The sequence below is a fragment of the Ahaetulla prasina genome, chromosome 7 (genome assembly GCF_028640845.1).
Source record: "Ahaetulla prasina isolate Xishuangbanna chromosome 7, ASM2864084v1, whole genome shotgun sequence".
NCBI lineage: Eukaryota > Metazoa > Chordata > Lepidosauria > Squamata > Colubridae > Ahaetulla > Ahaetulla prasina.
The window spans coordinates 80327151-80352760 of NC_080545.1; the positions used below are offsets into that span (position 1 = coordinate 80327151).

A 25610-nucleotide genomic window follows, 5' to 3' on the forward strand; every position below is an offset into this window, starting at 1 on the left:
TTCTGGATATATATTATAATTGAACAAAAAATACCATGTTTCACATTTGCTTCAAGGGATTTTTACTATTATTTTAAAATAAAAGTAAAAGAATATAGTTCTGGGCATGATAACTGGGGTAATAATATTGGAGTAGGAGTAGGAGATTAAACAAAGGTACTAGAGTTTCATAAAGCATCGCGGTTTGACCTATTGCTGTTCGTTCAGCCATATCGATCAGAGTCGACTTCTTGTCAAGGGATATCTTCTGATTCTTTATATTCCCTAACCAATAGGATCTCTCTGAACTCTTGATCATCATTCTCCAGATATAAACCTCAGGACCTTTATTCCAGGGGTGAAATGCTACCAGTTCAGACCGATTCGGGAGAACTGGTAGCAGAGATTGGGGTTGGTTCAGAGAACCATGGGCCTCTGTGGCTCAGACTGCTAATGCAGTCTGTTGTTAACAGCAGCTGCTTGCAATTACTGCAGTTCTAGTCCCACCAGGAGGCCCAAGGTTGACTCAGCCTTCCATCCTTTATAAGGTAGGTAAAATGAGGACCCAGATTGTTGGGGGCAATAAGTTGACTTTGTATATAAATATACAAATAGAATGAAGACTATTGCTAACATAGTGTAAGCCGCCATGAGTCTTCGGAGAAGGGCAGGATATAAATGCAAAAAAAAACCTAGTAGCAATCGCTGGCTGGCCACACACCCCGAACCGGTCTGCGGCCCGCAGCCCTGCCATGCTTCCCTGCCTTCCACACAGCCTTCCCGGTGTCCCCCTGGCCAGCTTGAGAAGGCTGCCCTATTCCCGGGGAGTTTTCCCACCTGGATGCGCCCAGCAGCCGCGGTGGTGGGAGGCAGAGCTTGTTAAGTGAGTTTCACCACATTATACAAGTTGGCCACGCCCACCAGTGGCCATGGCGGTTCACATCATTACCAAGCCATGGCCACCAAGCCATGGCCACAGAACTGGTAGGAAAAAATTTTGGATTTCACCCCTGCTTTATTCCATTATCTTTCTGCCTTCTTAGGCCATCTAAATATTAACTTACCTTTTCACCTATCCTCATAGCACCTTATGAGCTATGCATGGCTTTTGCTATCCACAAGAGCAGCAAGTTTAATCTCTCACGATACTATGGTTTAGGGCACAGCATCATCATGTGACGTATCGTGACTTTTTTCCCCTTTGCTAAACCAGGCATGGGCGTGGCATGCACATGACGCAGCCAGCCCATGGGCTGCGAGTTTGACACCCCTGGTTTAGGATCAGCATATGTAATGGATTGCTAAGCAATTCAGGAAACAGTAAAGTCCACAATGAATTTATTGAATTTCCTGGTGCTATGTTGATAATAACCAGCTTTAAATAACATAAGAATTATATTAAACAAATATGAGGGTTTTTTTTGGCTTATCCATAGTTGCTAGTCATCATAACTGCAGGGAGCTTTAATCTTTATGGGTAATTAATACCACTAAAATATTGCTGTTTAGCACAATATGATAAATTGGGGTAATACTATTCTTACTTTTCGTTATGGGATATCTGAGGTAATGGTCTGTTTCAGCAATAGGAAGTTGGATTTCTTTTATTCTCCTGGGGTATTATTAGAACTTCCTTCACCACCATTTTCCGAGTAGCTTTTCAGAATTGATTACAGATAAAATTCCTTGGAAAAGGGGGAAAAACACTCTTATCAACAAGACTGGGAAGTAAATTTTACTTTCTGAACCAAGTTTTACAGCAGCAATCACTGCATTGGAATGACAACTTGGATGCTTCGCACTCAGCATTCAGATGCAGAAAAAAAACACTTGAGAATGAAGAATGACAAAACATGGCAAGTTTTATGTAAGCTTTGGCGTCAATCAAGAATTTCAAGGATGTCTAAGCAGAACCAATACACTTACTCCAATCGTATTTATCTTGCATTTAGTTCTTCTGAGGTCTCACTGAAATCACTGGGAAATGTTGAGAACTTTTAATAATTTATATTAATGGAAATTCATTGGGATTAACAGCTGCATACACTGAAAAATATGATATATCATATCCTTACAGAAGATTGTTTGCTACTGGGTCACAGTATTGGCTTGTCTAAGCCTGTAATATTCTTTTCAACGTCTGAAATCAGGGAATCCTAGGGTTGGAAGAGACATTGGAGGTCTTCTAGTCCAGGGGTCTCCAACCTTGACAACTTTAAGACTTATGGACTTCAACTCCCAGAATGCCTCAGCCAGCAAAGCTGGCTGAGGAATTCTGGGAGTTGAAGTCCACAAGTCTTAAAGTTGTCAAGGTTGGAGACCCCTGTTCTAGTCCAACCCCCTGCCCAAGGCAGGAGTCCTTATAATCATCATTTTATGACCAGCCTTGTGTCCTTGTCTTATAACCAGAGTTCTGCAAAAAGGTAATAAAGCCCTGTCAGCAATGTGACCAACTTATTTAACAACTGTCACAACTGTGAAGGGCAGGCTCTATTATAATCATAAATTGGGGATTACCTGCATTTGAAGGGCCTTTATATATTCTAGATAATTTTTCTGGTATCAAATTTGATAAATCTTGTTTTTAAGGTCATAATGTGAATTTCAGACCGTTTAACCCCATATTTTTCCACTTATCCATTTGGACAATGGCAGCCAAGATTCTTAGCCCACTTTATCATGCCCTCTTTGTCCGGTTCTTCCCTCCTTCCAAATTTTATTTATGAAAAACTGCAGACCCTCTTTCCCTCATCCAAGCAGGGGATTAACCATATTTTACAGAAGCTCATCAACCTACATCTACATCAAGGGATGGCCAACCTTGGCAACTCCCAGACTCAAGGACCTCAACTCCCAGAAGGCCCTCAGAACAGAAGTCTACAATTACAGATGCAGTTGCTTGTCCAAGACAGGAGTAAAAAAATGAATTAGAACCACAGCAACAGCTAGCCAAATTTGAGCTTCAGGAAAAGTCTGTAGAGATTCTGAGTCATCCAGGTTATCGTTGTTCCAAAGGTGCTTTTTCAGGAGGCAACTGGACTTTCTTGTTTTTTCTTTGAAGATGTTTCACTTCTCACACAAAAAGCTGGATGACTGAGATCTCTGGATGACTGAGATCTCTACAGACTTTTAGCTATAGAATTTGGGATGAACACCCTTTGAATGGTGTGGGAGGAGGAATGGATTTGCAGAGGAAAACGTTGAAGACTACAGGAACCAGGAGCACTACTCAGGTAACCCTGAGGACACGAATAAACCTCCAAGTGCTTCAATGACCCTCTAAAAGGATGAAAATGACTAGCTGTCTGCAAGGAATATAAATCCTTCCATTCCCCACTATCTTGTCAGAGCTGAAGAAGCTTCTTGGATGAGAAGTGAAATGTCTTCAAAGAAAAAAACAAGAAAGTCCAGTTGCCTCCTGCAAAAGCACTTTTGGAAGGAGCTTCAGGAAAGTGTTATTATTGAGTTACATGTTTAATATTAGAAACTATAAAACTTTGAAGAAGCTGAATTGTCCTAAATATTGTTCAGCAAGTCACTTACAACACTGATACTATGCGCTTCTTCACTTTGTTGAATTCATCTTTCCTTATATGGGGAGAATATAGGGTTGGTTCTACTTGAATCAGACTAAACTGGACTTTTTGTCTGCCAACAATTTTCCTTCTGAAAACTCAAAGCAGAAGAAAAAAGCAGACTGGGTGGAACAAGAGGTCAGAGAAAAAGACTTTTGCTCTACTGTCTATAGTTCAATGTCTCTGAAGAGGTTAGTTGCTGCACTTTGCTTTCTTTTTTATGACAAGACAGTCTGGAAAATGGGACACTCTTTATTTCCATAATGGTGGGAGCAAAATGCCCTGTAACTTTGGTAATTTTCACCTGCTCTGATTAAATTTCTTGCAGCACATCTATGTATTTCTTACATATATATATATATATATTGAAGTTAAGTTGGCTATTTTCAAGATTTGGAAAGTTCTGATTTCAAATTATTTCTCCAAATTGCAGCAATGTTTAGATTTGAGAATATGGAGTGGTCCTCTTTCACTTCTCCCTTCTTTCTTCCATCCTTCCTTCCTTCCTTCCTTCCTTCCTTCCTTCCTTCCTTCCTTCCTTCCTTCCTTCCTTCCTTTCTTTCTTCTGTTCTTTCTCTTTTCTTTTTAACTATTCTGTTTTCCAAAATTGCAAAACCCATCAGCGATCATTTCTGTAATAACCAACAGGACATCTTAAATCATCTACTCATATCTATTTACTTAGTCCAAATCCTTCTTTATAATATTTATATATTACTATATAAGCATACTGTTCCCCATTTATAAGACTTTCTAAAAGCTCCTTGTTTTGATCTGGAATCTTTTGGGATATGCAACTTGAAGTCTGAAGGAAAGACACACACACACACAAATATACACACACACACATACACACAGCACAGTGCTGAAAATGTAGGCTCTATTTCTGTGTTTCCTGGCAATTTTTCAGTATAAATATGAATAGAGCTGCACCTAGTCTACGTATAAAATAAATACTATTTAAAAAAACCCCAACCATTAATAGCTTTAACTGTCTATTACTTCAAAACATTTCATCATTATTAGTCTTTCCACTACAGGCAACAACACCTCCAATTGCAGACTCAGGTCTCTCTTCTGGGGCCCTCGGAACCCTCTCTAAAGCCTAAGGATGCAATTGTCTACTTTTTTAAAAGGTATAAAACACATAAAAACAGTGGATAACCCCCTTAAGTTAAGCATAGACATGTTAAAACAAACAAAAGATTCTCAAAACACAATTTTTTAGGGTGTTGTTCATCCACATATTGGCTCTCAGATGTTCAGAAAAGTTAAATATGGCTTTTAACCAAGAAATGATAATTTGCTTATAGTTTAACTGGATCTCGTTGCTCTCAGTGTTCCAACCGATGCTCTAATTAAATCATGAGCCTCAAGCCAAGCTTCAAAAGTAATCCAGTTATTTATTAGGAGTGCCATGTTGGCACAAACCAAGTGAAACCAACTCTTTGCTCTGACCCTGTCTCTGACTCTGTTTCCCCCCTCCCCCCAAGGTGTATTATCAGTCACATTCCCCAACGAAGCAATTTCGCGGGCTATAGAAGTCACTCCCTTCGGCCACTGTGGGTCTCCTTGGAGATGGCCTTGACAATGGCCATCATTTGTTTTGACTGATGTACAAGTTCCTTGATGCAACTGCGAGGCGAGGCTCCTCATCCCATTACCTATGGCAGCTCAAGAGTTGACAATTGGCTCATAGATCCTAATGCTATCATTGAAATAAAGCAAGCACAGTGTCCAAAAACATTTTAAAATATTTACTTACTTTAGTTAACGAAGGCTCTCAGCCACTTCTATCCATCAATGAGGGTTAAAAGAACTGTAATGAAATAACTCACTAGAATATCACAAACACTTCAAAAAGAGATGGAGTGAAAGGAAAGATAATTAAGCTTCATTCATCTCTTTTTCTCCCCTTCATTGTGTTTCTTTTTCCATCTGCTGCTTTTTCCCTTTTTTTTTTTGTTCTGTTACTTTTTTCCTAAGGATTAGATTAAGGTTTATATATTTTGACTGCAACTGAAATGAAATTAGGTTAGGGTTAGAGTCTGGTTCAGTGAAACTCCTGCTAAAATTACTGTCACTCTGGGAATTGCTTGTAAGCTGCCTAGAGACTCTATGAGCAAGTAGGTGACAATATAAATTTTCTAAATAAATACATAAATAGAATTAAGGCATGCTTTATAAATTAGGGGCAATCAGTTTCAGTTTTCTGTTCTGGTTGACTTTTGGTTACGGAGTACTCAAACTCAACCATCCAATTACATATTCAACCACTGAATTATTTTTCTTTTGAAAAAAAAGTTAAGAAAGAGAATCCTTTTTAAATCCATTTTAAATAGAATGGCAACCAATGGGAAAAAAGTGTGATTTCTTCATAGCATTAACAAAAATTACAAAATAATTAGAATATTGTGGGGGTACAGCAGGGGTGAAATGCTCCCGGATCAGATGGGATTGCGTGATCCGGTAGCGATGGCGGCTGCTGGTTCGAAGGACCGGTAGCAAAAATCCCTGCCCCCCCCCACCTCTGCTGAGCCACACCATCAGCGGAGGGGTTTTTTTTTTACTTTTAAAAGCCAGTTTTGCTTCAGCCGAAACAGGCCTTTAAAAGTAAAAGTAAAAAACAGCAGAACCTTACTTGTACTCTTACTTGTAGAAAACATGTTTTCTACAAGTAAGAGTAGAGATTCTAAGGCACTTACTTGATTACTGAGGAACGCATGGCTCTCTTTCCAGCCCGAAAGCAGGTTCAGTTTCAGTCCAGACAGAATCAATCTATTCTGCTAATCTATTTCCTCGGTGATGAACTGGCTGGCTTTGCTAGCTGAGGAACTCTGGGATTTGAAGTCCACAATAAAATAAAATAAAATAAAATAAAATAAAATAAAATAAAATAAAATAAAATAAAATAAAATAAAATAAAATAAAATAAAATAAAATAAAATAAAATAAAATAAAATAAAATAAAATAAAATAAAATAAAATAAAATAAAATAAAATAAAATAAAATAATAAAAAAATAAAATAAAATAAAATAAAATAAAATATTTGTGCAGCTTTCTGAGATTTCGTGTGTTTCTGTAGTGTAGTGTAACTACACAAACACACAAAATCTCAGAAAGCTGTAGTGTGTGTGTGTGTGTGGTGTGTGTGTGTGGTGTGTGTGTAAAGTGTGAAAGTTGGTTTTTGAGCTTTTTGTGGCTGTGTGAAGTGTGAAGTGCAGCTGCTTTTACATTGTGTGTGAGTCAGTTGTGTTGTGTGTGTGTAAAGTGTGAAAGTTGGTTTTTGGTACCTCTTATTGTTTTTTTATACTTTGTTTATTATTTTTATTGGCCACGCCCACCAAGCCATCTGACCACCAAGCCACGCCCACCAATTAAGCCACGCCCACAGAACCGGTAGGGAAAAATTTTAGATTTCACCCCTGGGGTACAGCATAAAACATCAAGGAGTAGTATTCATTTGCCACAGCACACATTTTTATCTTCAGGAGGACAGATTCTGTCTCTAATTTTTCAAAACAAAATTTAAAAAAACATCTATATGAAGGAGTCAGAAAGCAAAGCAACAGGAGCCTGAGTAAATTCTGCCTGAGATTCTGGAAAAGCCACAATTGAAAATGGTCTAAGCCAGGAGTGTCAAACTCAATTTCATTTGAGGGCTGCATCAGGGTTGTGTTTGACCTTGGGTGGCCAGTGTGGGCATGGCCAGCTCAAAGTCACTCATGTCAGGGACGCCTTGATGGCCTGAGTGCTCTGGCAGAGAAAACAGGCTCCCAAGCTCTGTTTTCAGCTGCGATGGCCTCCTGCAACCCTCTGCCAGCAAAAACGGAGCTCCGGGGGGCTGTGGGTGGCCCTCATGAGCTCCATTTTTACTGCAGAGGCATCAAAGGCCGGTCCTTCACCATTTCCAGGGTGGCCCCTGCAGGCTGGATCTGACCCATAGGCCTTGAGTATGACATCTCTGGCCTAAGCAGAAGTAGATCCTCTCTATCATGGCCCCTCAGGAGTCTCCATTCATCCAATGAGCAAAGAATGCAAGTCTAAATTTTGGAACACACTCTATATGAAATTCAGCCTTATAACAGATCGGGGATCTTCTCTTTCCAAGCAGTCATAATTACCATACATCATAGAAATCAAATGCATCATTAAAGTGAATTAGCAGACATTGAGATTAAATAATTATTTCATATAAACTTTTCCAGAGGGAAAAAAAAAGATAGCCAATGCCATTAATACAGTCGCAGTTCTTCTTTGATATAGAATAACACTTCATGTCACAGTGTCGAAGAGAGCCACATCAGAAGAAAAGTTTGTGCATGGATTTATAAATACTTGGTCAAGTATTGGTTACACATTTCTTTCCATTTCAGGGTTTGGATTTATTTTTGGCTCATGTTTTGTTTCGTTTTTGCCTTAATTGAAAAGTAAAATGTAGAGTGAAAGATAACCCAAAAAGCTTTTGCACAGGGAACAAAATTCAGGATGGATATAGCTATATCAGAGTCCCACATGACTTAGAACAGAAGAGCAAAACCTTTCAAAGACTGGTTTTGAATAATTCTGAAATATAAAGAAGCGTGAGCAAATTATTGAAGACTCAGTGGGGCCAAAAGTGCTGGAAGTAGCCCAAGAAGACAATGGCTATATTTGTACAATGCATTTAGCCAAGATTTGGGATGAGAGTTCTTGAATAAGCCACGTGAGCTCAATATATGAACACAATGTCATAAATCCTGGTTTGTAAAGCACATTGGTGGGTTTACATAGCATGCTAAGCCAAAACTAAAGAAAAAAATGGAAGTATGATTTAATATGCATGATTTAGCAAGTTAGGCTGAAAAGCAGAGGTGGTATTCAGCTGGTTTGCACCGGTTCAGGCGAACCGGTAGCGTGGATCACTTGTGGGCGATCCATCCACCCTGGCTCCAAGTCGTGCTATTTAGACACCTTTTCGAGGCCGGGTGCATGAGTGGAAGGCACGCGAGCAAGCAAAGCGCGTGTACGGAAGACTAGGCTCATGCACGGACAGCACATGTGCACACAAAGCGAGCGTGCACTCATGTGGCGAACCGATGGTAAAGGTAAATTAAATCCATCCCTACTGAAAACGAAGAGTCAAAGCTAGATTCACGCAAAATGTAACACTGTAATGTGAGTTGTCTGTTTTGGCTTAGCCTGTTGTATACCACCCCATCCCAGATTCTTCCCTTTCCGTCTATATACTTCATGGAGTTGTTGGAGCTTTAGGACTGAGACCTAAAGCCAAAGGTTATTATTTAAAAGCCAACTTTAGAAAGACAAAACAGTGATTTTGGCTTGGCTTGGCTTGGCTTTAGTTCAAAGTAACAGCAGACGTGCAAAGCTGTTGAGGAGAAAGGGGACATCAACTCTTTTTCTGACATCATTTTCTTAATCTAAACCATCCCCTTTAGCCTTGTAGGTGTTAACTTGTGACCTATGCAGGAACAACACTGACTTTAACACAAGAAAGGTGATTTAGCTTGAAGGCAAGTTAGAAGAGAAAAACTATTCTCTGTGAGTGTCAATAGAGCCATCTACTTTAAACCAAATGAGCAGAAGCAGGCAGGCAGGAAATCTTCTGTGGTGGAATTCAAATTTTTTTACTACCGGTTCTGTGGGCGTGGCTTGGTGGGTGTGCCGGGGAAGGATACTGCAAAATCTCCATTCCCTCCCCACTCCTGGGGGAAGGATATTGCAAAATCTCCATTCCCACCCCACTCTGGGGCCAGCCAGAGGTGGCATTTGCCGGTTCTCCGAACTACTCAAAATTTCCACTACTGGTTCTCCGAACTGCTTAAAATTTCCGCTACCACTTCGCCAGAACCTGTCAGAACCTGCTGGATTTCACCCCTGGAAATTTTACTGACCAAGAGTTGAAAATTTCCCACATTTCTATTAAGACGTTGTGTTTACTAAACCAGTTGAAAGTTACAAAAGAGCATGCAGACTTTTGGATTTCCAAGCACTCTTTATCGTACTTAAGGAAGAATTCCTGGAAACTCCCAACTTTGCATACCGTTCTAGTTAAAGTGGTAAGGGAGTGTATGTTCTGTGGCCAGCAAAAGGGAAAGATCTCACCACAGTATTCCCTTTCAAGGCAGTGAAGGATTATGTAAAGGCAACACATAAATTCCAAATGGAGATCTTTGTCAGATGTCTAGGAAAGTGAATGCCAAAATGGTGGCTAGGCTCAGCCATAGAGTTGCATGAAATGGTGCTTTGAAAACTTATCAATCTGATCACTGTCATCTGGATCACTGCCAACAATTGTTTAATAAGTAAACACTGTAACTGCTGGGTGATTGAAGTTTTAATTGCCAAGCAATTAGCACTTGGTGATTTCAGTGTGTCTCCTGTGTTGATTTGCAGTGTTAGAAAGTTGTCACATGCCGGCAGGAACATAGGCAAAGATGAAAGGGGTGTTGGAAGATATATAGGAAGGAGGGGAGCTCTGAAGACTGGGTCACAAATTATGTTACCCTGTTGCACTTACACATACACATGTTACCTTGGGCACTTTGGTTTAAAGCAGGGGTCTCCAACTCCTGGCACGTGAACCAGAACCAGTTCGTAGCCCATTGGGACCAGGCTGTACAAATGGAGGGTGAGTGCACAAAGCTCCATATGTGCCAGTTCGGTATTAAGTTGCACACATGAAACCATCGCCCCCTTCCCCCTGCTGCTGGTGCCACTGCTACCAGTCTGTGGAGCCACAAAGGTTGGGGGCCATTGCTTTAAAGCAGTGGTTCTCAACCTTTATGGTGCTGCGACCCCTTAAATACAATTCCCCATGATGTGGCAACGCCAACCATAAAATGCGCCTCAGCAGCTGCAGAAGGGGGGGAAAAGCGGCAAACTGTTTTTTTGAATTTATCGCGCCTGAAGCCATATTGGCTAGCGATCTGAACTGCTTGCGATTGCCTTGAGGACGGAGGCATTAAAGCGGAGACTCCTCCCCTATTAAGTTTATTGCGCCTGAAGCCAGATTAGGCTAGCGATTGGGAGTGATTGCAGCTGGCTTGAGAGGGAGACATCAGAGCAAAGATTTCTCTCTTTGTTAATTCATTGCGCCTGAAGCCGAATTCGGCTAGCGATTTGAAGAGCCTGCAGCTGGCTTGTGGAGTCAATCATTGGAGCGTGATTCTTCGACTCGCAAGTATCCTTCCCATATTTCTGGTGGTCTTAGGCGACCCCTGGCAAATTGTCATTCGACCCCCAAAGGAGTCGCGACCCACAGGTTGAGAACCGCTGCTTTAAAGGATGAGGACAGGAATAGCCAGCCAATACATTTCAATGGGAAATTCACTAAATTTCAACTTTTCAAATAGCTGGACTTTTTTTTAATGCCCAAGGCTATGAAATGTTGCACATTCCTGGGCTGGAAAAAGATTGAATTATGTTGTAGGGAGCTATGTGACCTGTCCACGCTTGCTTTATCTCTCTCTCTCTCTCTCTCCCTCTCTCTCTCTCTCTCTTTCTTTCTCTCTTTCTTTCTTTCTTATCTATCATTCATTCATTCATTATTTCAAAAATGTGCATGGCCAACCAATTCACAGAAACTCCAGGTGGCTTACAGATATAAAATCCCAAATACAAATCCAATATTCATCCTCCTAATAGAAACAATCAGACAAACCACTTCAGGTGTTCTGTACCATCAGGGGTCCCCAGACCCATTGGTTAATCTAGGGGTAGTCAACCTTTCTATACCTTCCGCACACTTTTGTATCTCTGTTAGTAGTAAAATTTTCTAATCGCCCACCAGTTCGGGGGGAGATGCGCAAGCTATTCTGGGACAAGGGTCTTTTTTTTGTGGTCGTTACTATAGCGCCATTTAGTTTCACTTACGTAACGTGAACTAAACTTATGTGCGGGTGATATAAATAGTATATTTTCAGAAATTTAAATTGTCACGGGGAATTTTATGAAAACCTAATGAAATGTTTTTAAATAATGCTATGAATTTTTTAAAAAAAGTCAATTAAATTAAAAAAAAGGAAAGTGCTTCAGTATCGGACAAAACCCCTACCAGCCACCATGAAAGCTGGAATGCCCACTAGTGGGCGGTAGGGACCAGGTTGACTACCACTGGGTTAAACCATGTCTTTAACCACTGGGTTAAACCATGATTTATTTCTGTGAAGATGATGTTCCACAGGGAAGGAGCCAGCACAGAGAAGGTCCTTCTTCTTGATCTCATTAGACAGATCTCCTTAATGGAGGGGACCGGAAATATATCCTTCCTCCTCACTCTATTGGGTCAGGCAGATATAACTGGGAAAAGACAGTTCTTCAAAGAACTTGACCCCAAACCACTAGGCCTTTGAAAAGGTGACAACCAGTATCTTGAACTCACTCAGAATTGCCTCAAACCATATATAAATGTAATAAATAAATAAATAAACCCAGAAGCAAATTGGCAACTAATTCAGGTCCCATAAGATTCAGGATACCAAGAAGAAACTAAAGAAATTAAACTTATTGGAAATACAAAGTCCTTTTTAGTTAAATTGAAAAATACAATGCTATCGGATTATTATCATATCTATTTGGGAACACTGTTCTTGACAACTTTTGCTCAGTTGAAGGATGTTCTATTTCAGACAGCCCATCAAAATTTGAGAAGGATAAAGATAGTTACAAAAACTGAATGGTTGGATGCTGAAATTTCTGCTGACCTTTTAATTTGTATCCATTGTCCACTCTGTCCCCTCTGAAAATTCTTTTCCTTCCCTGAAGGGCCATTGATCCTTTCTAAAATAACTAAGACTGAAGTGAGAAAGGAGTTTGGTAACATCAAGTTATCTAGTAAGAAGATACTGCTACAATAGATGAATTTCCACTGTAGGTCTTTCTCTAGGCCACAGTGAAGATTTAGACCAGTGAACATGCCATTATATAATGAACAATGTGTCAGATTGTAATTGGCTCATCAGAGGAAGGATCAGCCTTATTTTTATTATATATTTTACTTGTTGAAAGCAGTGAAAAGTTGTTATAACTTTGCACAGTTCAAAGAGAATTCTAATGTATTTTAAATAGAGATGCAAGCACAGCTGTTCATTAAGTTAGCCATGTCTCCCCCCACCCTACCCCCACCCCCGGTCTTTAGTGAGAATCCTTAAACCATCACATTTTAAATATAACTTACTTACAATGAAGCAAGAGTTCTTTTTGGAGGCTTACATGAAAGCCTGAATAAAAGATACATGTGCTTTAATGAATAGCAAAAAGTTTGCATACTCACATGAGATCCAGTGGTGGGTTTCAAAAATTTTACTATCAGTTCTGTGGGTGTGGCTTGGTGGGCGTGGCATGGCTTGATGGGTGTGGCTTGGTGGGCATGGTAGGGGAAGGATAATGTAAAATCTCCATTCCCACCCCACTCCAGGGGAAGGATACTGCAAAATCCCCATTCCCTCCCGATCAGCTGGGACCTGGGAGGCAGAGAATAGATGGGGGCGGGGCCAACCAGAGTTGGTATTTACTGGTTCTCTGAACTACTCAAAATTTCTGCTACCGGTTCTCCAGAACTGGTCAGAACCTGCTGAATCCCACTACTGATGAGATCCAATGCATTTCTTCCAATCATGTTTATGCATGCACACCCCTAAATCACTATGTCTGTAGTATAATCTGGTGAATCTACTGTAAAATGTACTGTAATTTGTGGGTTTTAAAACTGTATCAATTTAACGAATGGCTTCAGATCCATGACTATGTCCAATTACTCATGGAATATCCTGTTCTCTGAAGAACATCATCAGAACTTTCCACAGCCATACCAATCCATTGCTAGCAAAACCAGTATAATGTAAACTTTAGAAGTGGGGGAGTTGTGTTGCTCCAATTAAGTCTTTATCAAAAGCAAACTCCCCTATGAAGATCTATATTGCCCTACATTACCCTAGACATATCTAATATCACTTGAAGACATCAAAGAAATCAAGGCAGTTGTCCAAGGAATTATTTCCTTGTACTCAGTATATAGAACTAGACTGCATCCATGCTTCTACCATACTAGCCCACGATAGAAATTTGTCTAATCTCATTTGAAAGCCAACTAAACTGATAGAAAACTCCCCTCCTTGGAGCGATAGATTCTACAGTTTGCTTATATGCTATATATAGATATAGTTCCTCTAATCTGTTTTAAGTCTTCAGTTCAGATTCAGTGGATTGCTCTTAGGTCTAAGTGATAAGGGAGAGGAGAGGGTGTCAGCCGATGCAAGAATGAAACTGCAGGAAACTGGAAAAATAATTTTAAGAGACAGGCAGGCTGTAGCTTGAGCTAAGGCTAAGCAGAACCTGTGTGCTAGCTTTTAAAACACAACAAAATAAATACAGGGGCAAAATAGCCTCTCCCCCCTCCCCTATTTTATGTTTTGAAAAGCACAGAAGTTGTATCAGGCAAAATGGGGAAGGAAGGAAGGAAGGAAGGAAGGAAGGAAGGAAGGAAGGAAGGAAGGAAGGAAGGAAGGAAGGAAGGAAGGAAGGAAGGAAGGAAGGAAGGAAGGAAGGTAGTTAGTTCACTAAACTGCATCCGTTATTTATTTATTTATGTAGGACATGGACTAGCAATATATATTAACATTTCACCTAGGTTAATTAATTAACTGCATCCATTAACAGCTTCTTGCCTATTCTCTCTCCTTTCTTCCTCAGCTATGTTTTTCCCATCTGCTCTCCGTGTGAAGAGGTCCTCAGCAGTTCTTCTCAACCCCGTGCTTCAGAAGTCTCAGAAAGATGTGGATCTTCTATTTGAGGTTTAGTATGAGCCAAAGTACAGTTTCGGGGAAGGGATTCTAGCAATGAGTCAAGATAGAAAATGAAACAACTTTATGGCAGCAAAAATAACATGAGGAAAATCACAGATGCTGCAACCTTGTGAAGTCATTGCGCAGCTTTCTGATGTTATTCTAAAATGGTTTCAGGGATATGATGTTTATTTTTATTTTATTTATTTGTTTTATTTGTCAAACACGTATAAGATAACAGATATAAGTAAAAACATGATTATGAATACAGGAAGAGAGTAGAAATAAAAGAAAACATTAGGACAGAGACTGTAGGCAAACTGGTGCACTTATGCACGCCCCTTACAGACCTCTTAGGAACAGGCTGAGTGAGCAGTAGACAGTCTAAGGTTAAAGTTTTGGGGGTTTGGGGATGAAACCACAGAGTCAGGTAGTGCATTCCAGGCACTGATCACTCTGTTGCTGAAGTCGTATTTTCTGCAATTGAGTTTGGAGCGGTTTACCCTAAGTTTGTATCTATTGTGTGCTCGTGTATTATTGCGGTTGAAGGTGACACATCTGAAGCAAAATCTTCACATCCCTCTTTATCCTGATTTCAGTGTTGTATTTAAAAAATAAAAATCAATAAATTAGATATCTGCTTTAGCCTTCAGTTATATTATCAAATATAATGGCTTATTAAAAAAAATCAGTGAGCCATATTCTATAATAATTATTAAAAAATATCTTCATTCTGCATTCCAGATATGGTAAGCAAAGCAAGAAAGTAACCCAATTTTATTTGTTAAGTATAATTTATTCTATTTTATTTATTAATTGCATGGTTTAGATCATACCTATAATGCACATGTAATATACAGAATAAACTATTCTTAATAGAATGCAATTTGAACAATACAGAAATGATTTTAACAAAATACCTTGATATATCTAAAAGGTGATCAGAGGTTCAGGAAAAACTGCTGGAATAGATGAACCTGAAAGTCACTTGGAACAGGAAGAGAAAGAGCCAGCTTTCCCAATATTTAATTCTGCTTCTGTAAGTTTTAAGGAGTCCCACATAGTTACCTAAGAAGTTGAGACCCTCCCTTTTAAAAAGTGAAATTCTCAGTCCGGAATATCAGTCAAAGACAATCAATTGTATACAGTAAATAGAACTGATTTAACAAGAAGCAGCATTCTAAATAGGTAGACTCCAACTCGATGGACATCTAATGGATGGTCTATGAAATATAATTTTCTATGTACATATATTTTCTTCATGGGAGAAAGCACTGCATCTGATGATTCTCCAAGGGTTTTCCCAAATGGTTCCACTGACTGCCAAGAGTCCATGGGACAAACCAAGGAGTTGCTGTTACTATTTGTAGTACTATCAATTAAAATAGTTTTTGTTCAATTATTTTCATACAATAAATGTTTGAGTGTTGATGAACAATCTGAAACTTCATGGAAAGGTCAATGAGTATAGAGTTGGGGATCCTTGCTCTGTGTTAATCCAGACATCATTTTGGCATCTCATGTATTGATTTATAAGAACTTAACCAGAACCAGTTTAAAACTATTTTTTCCCTGTGCTTTCATCCCAGTTTCTTCTAGGTGAACTGGAAATTGATGATGACCTAAAAATCTCTGTCAAAGATGAGGAACTCGCTTCAACCAGGAAGGCGATAACGTTTGACACCCTATGTAATGATGTTATCCCAAAAAGTATTACAGAAATACGCAGATTAAGCTCCAGGCTGTCAGGTTACCCCGGCATGTTAAAGAAAGAAGATTTTGAAAGGACGGTATTGACGATGGTCTACACAGCATACAGGACAGCTCGGTCCCAAGGACATCAGAAAGATATCTGGGCAGAATCCTTCATAAATCTTTACAAGCTTGTGATGCATGATTTGAAGTTGCTATCCAGCCAAGCTCCAACTTCTCAGAGAACATGATGCACCAGAAATAAACTCTGATTTTAAGAAGGATATATCTGCTTCTTCATTCTGATAAGTAGTAAAAGAAACAAACTGCAGGCTTGGAAATATTTCTTAATCTCTAGCTCCTCCTAGAGAGAATCTGTTGTAAAATCTTCTGTATTACATTACAGATTGAATTAATATATACATTAAAAAACGTTTTCCAAATTATCTAGCCTTTTCTTTTTAAGTGTAACCAATGGACGGCAAACCCTCTCTTGTTTATATTTTTTTATTTTATTTCCATCAGTGTCTTTCCCATGCCTGTATAGATTAAAGCTGACGCAAACCTTACCCCACCCTTTCAATGCAATAGTTAATCTATGCTCCTTCTTGATGGATAAGGGGGACTCAGAAAACTTGCATTTTATTTTCTGGCCTCTTTTAAAAGCTGAGGGAAAAAATGCTGATCTCAATCCTTTTGGAAATTCCATCTTGCTATTACCCCTCCCCCCAAAAATACATTCTTTCTCCCCTCTTCTATCAAGAAGCATTAGTTAAGAGTTGACGCAATGGATTAATTTAAGAGAAAGGATATGGCTAATCTCTCTCTCTCTCTCTCTCTCCCTCCCCATCTCTTTCTCTTTCTTCCTCCCTCCCTCTCTCTTTGCTTTATTCTTCTTCTTCTCTTGGAGCTGATATATTAGTAGCAGCAGCACAGTGGAAACAAAGCTTAAGTAAACATTAAAAAGGTGATTCTTCCAAAGTTTGCTGCCACATCATTGGGAAAAATTTACTGTATAATCATATTCTGATTAAGATATTATTATCTCAGGTTTGTTTTTAAAAGAACGTCTTTTTTCACATTTCTTCAAAAACAATAAAATGCTGGATGTTTTTTTCTCTGGGGAAGTTCAATATGCTGAATACACTGAAGAAAAAAAATGTAGTATATAATTGCAAAGTATATTACTGCTACTTCCAGATACAGACTAGACTGTTTTGGGGGAAGGGTTTTGGGGTGGGGTGGTGGTCTTTGCTGCATTAGAAGTTCTGATGTTGCTATTCTCCTTTTCTGGGAAAATAGTCCGAACTAGACAATTTCCAACTTCCTATTGACTTCCCCATTGAATTTCCTTGTGGCAATCCGGCAGGAAGCATCAAAAATCTCCCCTTCCCTTCTGGCCGGTAGTGGCTGCTGCTGGCTAAGGAAGGGAGTGAGGGTTTTGGAGACCAGCTAAAGAACTGTCATGGGACATTGAAAATGCAGCAACGGCAGCCAGTAGTACTAAGGTAACTATAATCTTCCCAAATTTCATTCCCTTAGGAGTCATGGGTTCTGGATTTTGGAGGCATTCTGTAAGTTAGTCCATTTGAAATACCTCGGTTCAAAAATTGGTGCCTCTTTTGTCCAGTTAAAGATCTTGACAATGAAAATCTTAGCAGTATATAGATACATCAGTGATAAAAAGCCTTGATAAGAGCTTGCAGAAAGATTCTCCTCATTTAAAATCAAGTCAGTAAGGCCTTACTTCCAACTAAGTTACATAAAGGTTCGCAACCTCAATTAAACTGTGTTAGTGCTTGATTTAATTTTCTCTGCAATCTCAAATGAGAAATCAGAATGGGAATCATTCCAGACTGATAATCTGATCAATTCAACTATTTACGTTTAGTCTAATCTGTTCAGAAGATAAGAACATAATTACTTTTACAATGGAAAAAAAAACCTGAGTTGTACTTCACCGTGATTAGAGATCAGATATTATTAAAAGAAAAAAAATCCATCTTCATAACTGGGACTTTTCTAAACAATTTTTAAGGCTCATCCTACCATTAGGCATGTGCTGAGGGTGGGAACGCCAATAAAGACAAAACAGTTTGTATCTTGTACTTTTTAGTAGCCTTTATCTCTGATGTGCCATATGTACATCATCCAGTTATTGATGTTGATTTAAGATTGAATTCTTAGTCATGTGGAAGCCAAACAATAAAATAACTTGGGACAGCCCTGGTTTTCCATAAATTGTGGAGAGTCAGCTTTTATTTTCTTTTTAAAAAAATCATTTGGAAGTCCTAGAGCTAATATTTATAAATATTTCCAAAACAATGCATCAAGCTGAGCCAGGATCTTGGTATGGTGTCAAGCCTAGCATTGACGCTATGTGGGCTCTCAGACATCTGCAAAACAATGGTAGATCAAAGTCTCCACTGGCTGTGAAATGGCACTCTTCCCCCTCTGTGAATCTTGTGATTGAATAAGGCATGACTTGGGTCAGATTCCTGAGGAGTTTCCTGTGCGGCTCATACATTAGTCTGGAGTTTTTTCAGGTTCCATCAAAGAACCAACTAATGGCAGTTGATCTGTTTGGCTGAGAAGGAAAAAGAAAAAAGAAACTTAAGATGTATTGCTACTGGACCAAAATCACTGTGAGATAGTTAAGGTAGAAACTTTCACTTGGATTGTTATGGTCCATCAAGACCAGCCTTACTCCTGGTAACTACAAAAATAAATCCCTGAAGTTTCTTGGTAACATTTTCAGAAGCAACTTGCCAGTCATTTCTTCCTAGACAGGAGAGCAAGTAACTAGCAAAAACTCATCCAGTTGGCATCCTTGTTAAAGGCAGGCAAAGAGTCATAGTCTTCTAGCTTTTAAGCAAGTGCCTTAGCCACTAAACCAAAATATCTTCCTTGGATCAAGTGGCTTTAAATTGGTTTTTCTCGGGATAGCCATTAACAGAAGAAGGGAGAAGGATGCGGCAGCTCAGTGACTAAGACACCAAGCTTGTCGATCAAAAGGTCAGCAGTTCAGCAGTTCGAATCCCCGGTGCCACGTAATGGAGTGTGGTCTCGTTACTTGTCCCAGTACTTGTTCTGTTACTTGTTCTGCCAACCTAGCAGTTCGAAAGCACATAAAAAATGCAAGTAGGAAAATAGAGACCACTTTGGTGGGAAGATAACAGCGCTCCGTGTGCCTTTGGTGTTTAGTCATTCCCAGCCACATGACCATAAAGAGGTCTTTGGACAGCGCTGGCTCCTCGGCTTAGAAACGGAGATGAGCACTACTCCTAGAGCTGGAACAACTAGCACATCTTTACCTTTATAGGAAGAGAAAAGTGATCATAAGGAACAAAAAGAAGAAGGAGACTACATGACATAAATTTAGTATAACAGCCCTATTTTCATTAATGTTCTTTGTAAGAATATTGTTCCAATGCTGTGCGCAGTTATAAGAGTACCTCAACCACTAGTTACTGGCATTTACAAAGGCCCCTGTCACAAAACTATATATTCTGTTTGGATCTTGGCAAGCTACATGATGTTTTTTTAATGTAGAAATAAAATTATCTGTTCATGCATGCAAATTGTTTCAGGGATCTGTCTAATAATATGAAGTAAGAGAAAGTCTTAGTGGTAGAGTCATTAAGTAATGGCAGCTTTATAGAGAAGAGCCTCAGGATCCTCCAATTTATCTTAGAGGCAAAGATGAGGTGAAGATTCTTCAAAGTTTATGAGGCAGCCTCACTGAACAGAAATTGTCAGTGGTTGTCAATAGTCAGAATAAGGGAAGGTAGTGAGGGAGAAGGAGTTATCTAATTTTCTTTAAGGAGGTAAGAAAGATTTAAAAAGTCCTTACTTGCAAACTGGGGGTTATGATTGAAGAGATACTTAGAAGAGTTGTACAATTTGCAACCATTCGTTTAGTGATCAGTTGAAGTTATGATGGCACTTGAAAAAAGTGACAACACAGTCCTTCCAAAAGAAAGCTCAACACCCATTTTCATCACTCAGGTGACTCTGATGATGCAGATAAACCTCCAGGTGACCTTAACGACTTAAAAGAATGCAAATGACCAGCTGTCTGCAAGGAGTATAAATCCTTCCATTCCCCACCATCCAGTCAGAGCTGAAGAAGCTTCTTGGGTGAGAAGTGAAACATCTTCAAAGAAAAAACAGAAAGTACAGTTGCCTCTTGAAAAAGCACTTTTGGGACAACCATGACCTGGATGACTAAGAATCTCCATAGACATGGCAGTATATGCCAGATATGCAAAGTGCAATTGTTAATTAATAAGGTGATTGTAACTTCTCTCACATGAAAACTATATCTGCATAACTAGCCCCTCTTCTCCTCCATTCTTCCCCTTCCATCTTACTCCAGTTTAAGTCCTGGGACTGTCTACCCATTTTATGCATCTGATCAAGTGAGCTCCTGCTCACAAAAGCTTATACTTTTAAATAAAATGTGTTAGTCAAGAAAAGTGATACCATATCAAGATGTATAATTAGAGAACCAGTGCTGAGGCTAGTAATGCATTACGTAACTGAGTCTTATTGATGAGGAACCAGGAAAGATAGAACAAAAACTTTATTTATAAAACTAGGTTGGATCCTATTTATTGCTGAAGCAGCTGTTCAATTACCTTAAATGTACTGTGACCTCCACAGTTAAGCAGGTTATGCTTTACCTAGGGAGGAAGGCAATGGAATCTTCTGAGTAGATTCAGCCATTATTGTTGGGACAAACTAACTACCCACCAATAGCTTCAGCGTTTCTTTTTCTTTCTTTCTTTCTTTCTTTCTTTCTTTCTTTCTTTCTTTCTTTCTTTCTTTCTTTTTTTCTTTCTTCCTTCCTGCCTTCCTTCCTTCCTTCCTTCCTTCCTTAATACCTCCCCCTCCCTCCCTCCCTCCCTCCCTCCCTTTCTCCCTTCTTTCCTCCCTTCCTTCCTTCCTGGTACATGATAGCGGTGTTCCAATGTTTGTAGGGCTGCCACAAAGATATTTTCCAAAGGCCCAGAAGGCAAGATGAGAAACAATGGGTGGAAACTAGTTAAGGAGAGAACCAACCTAGAACTAAGGAGAAATTTCCTAACAATGAAAACAATTAACCAGTAGAACGGCTTGCCTTCAGAAGTTGTGGGTGTTCCATCACTGGAGGTTTTTAAGACTGGACAGCTATTTGTCTGGAATGGTATAGGGTCTCCTGCTTGAGCAGGGACTTAGACTAAGATCCCTTCCAACTCTGTTATTCTGTTCTTCCTTCCTTCCTTCCTTCCTTCCTTCCTTCCGTCCTTCCTTCCTCCTATTCTCTCTCTTTCTTTTTAGAAATCTTCCTTTACTCAAAGAGGTGTTGAGGAACTGGGGTCCCCAGCCTAAACTTCCACGAAAAGAAATCAACCCACAAAAAGTTTGTACCTTTTTCAGTTGAGGAGCAATGAATGAAATTTTCTTCTGTTTTTCATTCTTTTCTCATATTCCTGCAAGGAAGCTAATGTTTGGCCAAAAAAATTATATGTGTTAAGGTTGACGGTCTAAAATAATATGTGACAGAAATTTGGATGCAATACTACATCTATTAGGGGAAACTATCTAAAATAAAACATACAATCCAAGCAAAGGAAAAATGTGAATAATAAATGGATGTCTTAATCCAACAACCATTAATGAATACCCTTAAGCATTATTTGTTTGCGTGGCTTTCATTTTTTCACTACTTAGCCCAATTTTGCTTCCCTTTCCAGATTACTACTCATATCCTGTAGATATGCTGCTAGCAAGGCTGTATCATTTGTGAATTCCATATCCATGAGCCTAAATTCCTTCTTATCCTCCTTATATTCGCAGAAAGAACAGGATTGCAGAAAGAATGCAGTCTGGCCATGCTCCAGAGCTGATAGTGAAGACATCTATGATACCATGATCAGTTTTCATGGAGCAACTGAAGTTCAGAAATGGGTTTTGGAAAAATATTAACAAAGCATTGAGAGACGTGATTTTGCCATTTCTCATTATGCACCCTATCCAAGATCCAACTTACTAAGGAGAAATTTCCGGACAGTGAGAACAATTAATCAGTGAAACAGTTTGCCTCCAAAAATCATGGGTACTCCATCACTGGAGATTTTTAAGAAGAAATTGGGCAGCCATTTCTCTGAAGTGTTTCAGGGTCTCTCCTGCTTGAGCAGAAGGCTCATCTAGAAGACCTCCAAGATCATTTCCAACTCTGTACTCTGTCTGTTAAAAGCTTTTTTTCTAAATTATAGTAGTTTATTGGAAGTAGCCATTGGAAATCATTGTTGTGTTCAATGCTGTTTTGTACTATAAAGATTTGTTCATTACATGAGCATCTGTCGTAATTGCTTGTTCATTGCATCTGGCCCTTGCCTAGTTAGGATGATGTGTAAGACCTTGCCAGAGTCTGAAAGGAGAATGGTGGCTCTCCAATCATTACAATTGGTGATATTCACTCTTCTTCAGTAATTTTATGATCCCCCCCTTTCACTAATAGTCATCTGGGACACATGTTTGCCAACATTCATTCATCACTCCCATTAGTTCTTGAATGGGCAAAATGGTGAAAATACAACAATGAGTGTACACACACACACACACACCCGAAAAATGGACTTTTCAAAATTTGAAAAAATTCTACGTTGACCAGAGTTAACACCGATCTCTCCTCCAGCTCTGTTGCTTTGCACGACACTAGAAGCTTAAAAGCACATTTATTTTTATTTATTTATTTATTTGTCACAATGGCATATGTAAGCGTAAGCATGAAATAACTATGCGATATATAAGCATATATATAAGCATGAGTATAAAAAAAGAAAAACTATACGAATTGGATACAATCAAAGGGAACATTAGGACAGGAACGGTAGGCACGTTTGTGCTCTTATGCACGCCCCTTACAGACCTCTTAGGAATGGGGTGAGGTCAACAGTAGATAATTTCTGGTTAAAGTTTTGGGGATTTGGGGAAGAGACCACAGAGTCAGGTAGTGAATTGCACACTTAGGAATGGGGTGAGGTCAACAGTAGATAGTTTCTGGTTAAAGTTTTGGGGATTTGGGGAAGAGACCACAGAGTCAGGTAGTGAATTGCACACTACAATCCTTGCTTTGATTATGTACAACCTTTTAATTGAGTTTTAGACTTACGTTGCGCAATTTGAACCTAAAGTGGCAATCACCTTGAATTTGCTTTAGTGGATTAAAAAAAGAGTCTGTTTTCTGAAAATCTAAAATGGTGGTTACTTTGGAATTTAGAAAATATGTGTGCCCTGAGATGATGGTAGCATATGTCCATTACTACCTCAAGATTTTAGACTTAATCATATCTTCTCAACACAGCCTGTGAATTTTTCACAAGGCAGCCTTTTAGCAAGTCCTTAGCTAAACTTTAAGCCACATTTCACAGCACTATGTGATTTCTTTCATAGCCAAAATGAAGTATTGTTGATTTAACAGTGAGCCTTGGCTTGCTCTCTGAATAATACATATACAAACAAAGTATAAAATACTATGCAACTCCCTGTAGAGCAATGAACTTAGAAATAACTCTTTATGGTCCAGAACTTCCAGCTGATAAACTAAAGTCTTCCCAGTTTTGTGGGTTTTCATCCACCTCTTTTATTGTGGAGAATGTCAGCAGTTACAAAATATAACAATGGCATCCCAATCATTCTATTTTATTTAGTAAACTATTTCAAGATAAAGGAATAAAGCAGCCATATTCCAAGATATATTTGGATTTGGGGTTCATTTATTAGAGGAAATGTGTAGAAAGCCTGGCAATTGTGTGGGCAGGGGGAGAAAAATAAAAGATAATTAGCTTAATTGTAAACTTTATGTTAGATCAAAATGGTGGTTGTTTTTACCTGAAAAATAAATCCTTCCATATAATTAAACCAGGAACCGAGAGATAGAACATAGGGATTCAAAATCCCTTAGGGAGTGAAAGGTGATGTTTTTTGTGAAGGATTCCATTAAAGTTAATTTGAAATAATAAAAATTTCATGTATGCTTGCAGTCATGGCAAAAAAAAAAAAAAAAAGTAAAGATGGTGTGATCAAAACTCTACTCTGTGTCTATAAGTGTGTCATGGCTATCATTTTGCATTTTAGTTACGCACTCCATGGACAACCCTGAAAAAAATAAAGACTAGCAAATGATAAGGATTTTAGGGGATACATTTAGAGTCAAGCCAAAAAACCCTATCTAGTCAGTTTCCTACAATGGCTAAGTGGCAAAACCAATAACCAGAAATCAAAATACAAAATAAATACAAATAAATATAAAAAAACACAAAATAGAAGCTGAGTGGATACGACTTAACAGACAACCCTCATTCTGTCAAAGACCTTGGAGTACTCATCTCAAATGATCTAAGTGCCAGAGCAGATTGTAACATGTAATGCTAAAAAGCATTAAGAGTTGTTAACCTAATCTTGAGTAGCTTTTTCTCCAGTAATATTGAACTGCAAACTAGGGCATACAAAACTTTTGCCAGACCAATTCTTGAATACAGCTCATCTGTCTGGAACCTGCACTGCATATCAGACATTGATACAATTGAATGAGTCCAGAGGTATTTCACAAGAAGAGTCCTCCATTCCTCTGCTCGCAACAAAATACCTTATGCCACCGGACTTGAAATTTTGGGCTTAGAAAATTTAGAACTTTGCCGTCTTCGGTCTGACCTAAGCATAGTGCATAAAATCATTTGCTACAATATCCTACCAGCCAATGGATACTTCCGTTTCAACCAGTGGTGGGATTCAGCCAGTTCGCACCTCTTCGGGAGAACCGGTTGTTAACTTTCTGAGCAATTTGGCAAACTGGTTGTTGAAGAAATCATTATGGCAGAGAACCAGTTGTTAAATTACTTGAATCCCACCACTGATTTCAACCAAAACAATACAAGAGCACACAATAGATACAAACTCATGGTAAACCGATCCAAACTAGACTGTAGAAAATATGACTTCAGTAACAGAGTTGTCAGTGCCTGGAATGCACTACCTGACTCTGTCGTCTCTTCCCCAAACCTCCATAACTTTAAACTTTAGACTGTCTACTGTTGACCTCACCCCATTCCTGAGAGGTCTGTAAGGGGGCGTGCATAAGCGCACCTGCGTGCCTACTGTCCTACTGTCCCTGTCCTAATGTTTTCTTTTATTCGTATCCATTTCATGTATTTATAATTATGTTTACACTTGTATCTGTCATACATGGTTGACGAAATACAAATTTTTTAAAAAGTCTATATGTATCCTCCAAAATCCTCATGAAATCATCATTCTCAATATTACTAAAGCAAATAGGACTTCTATTTGACTCCATAATGAAAGCAGAAATGCAGCATGGCAGAGTAGCTAATTTCTCCAGTCCGATGAATGTCTTTCTGCATATCATACAGCTAAACTCAGAGTTGGAGACCCACCAAGAAAAACATAGTACAGCATCCACATGATTTGGAAATGTGAGCACATCAGCAGAACTTAATGCAAAGTCAAGCTGTGTCTGGTCATACTTTTCCTCCAACCCGGATCAGGGTGGTGAGAAATTCCTGGAATTG

The 25610-nt window shown here is 39.1% G+C and overlaps 1 protein-coding gene across 1 annotated transcript in view; it reads left to right on the forward strand.

Annotated features, from left to right (window-relative positions):
• The window catches only part of FAM180A (family with sequence similarity 180 member A), a 23242-nt gene extending 6764 nt beyond the window's left edge, over nucleotides 1–16478 (forward strand). The window contains exons 2-3 of the mRNA XM_058191285.1: nucleotides 14249–14349; nucleotides 15930–16478. Of these exons, the coding sequence (XP_058047268.1) occupies nucleotides 14249–14349; nucleotides 15930–16283 (455 nt within the window). The 3' untranslated portion in view covers nucleotides 16284–16478. The remainder of the gene's footprint in view (nucleotides 1–14248; nucleotides 14350–15929) is intronic.
• Nucleotides 16479–25610: the final 9132 nt, after the last annotated feature.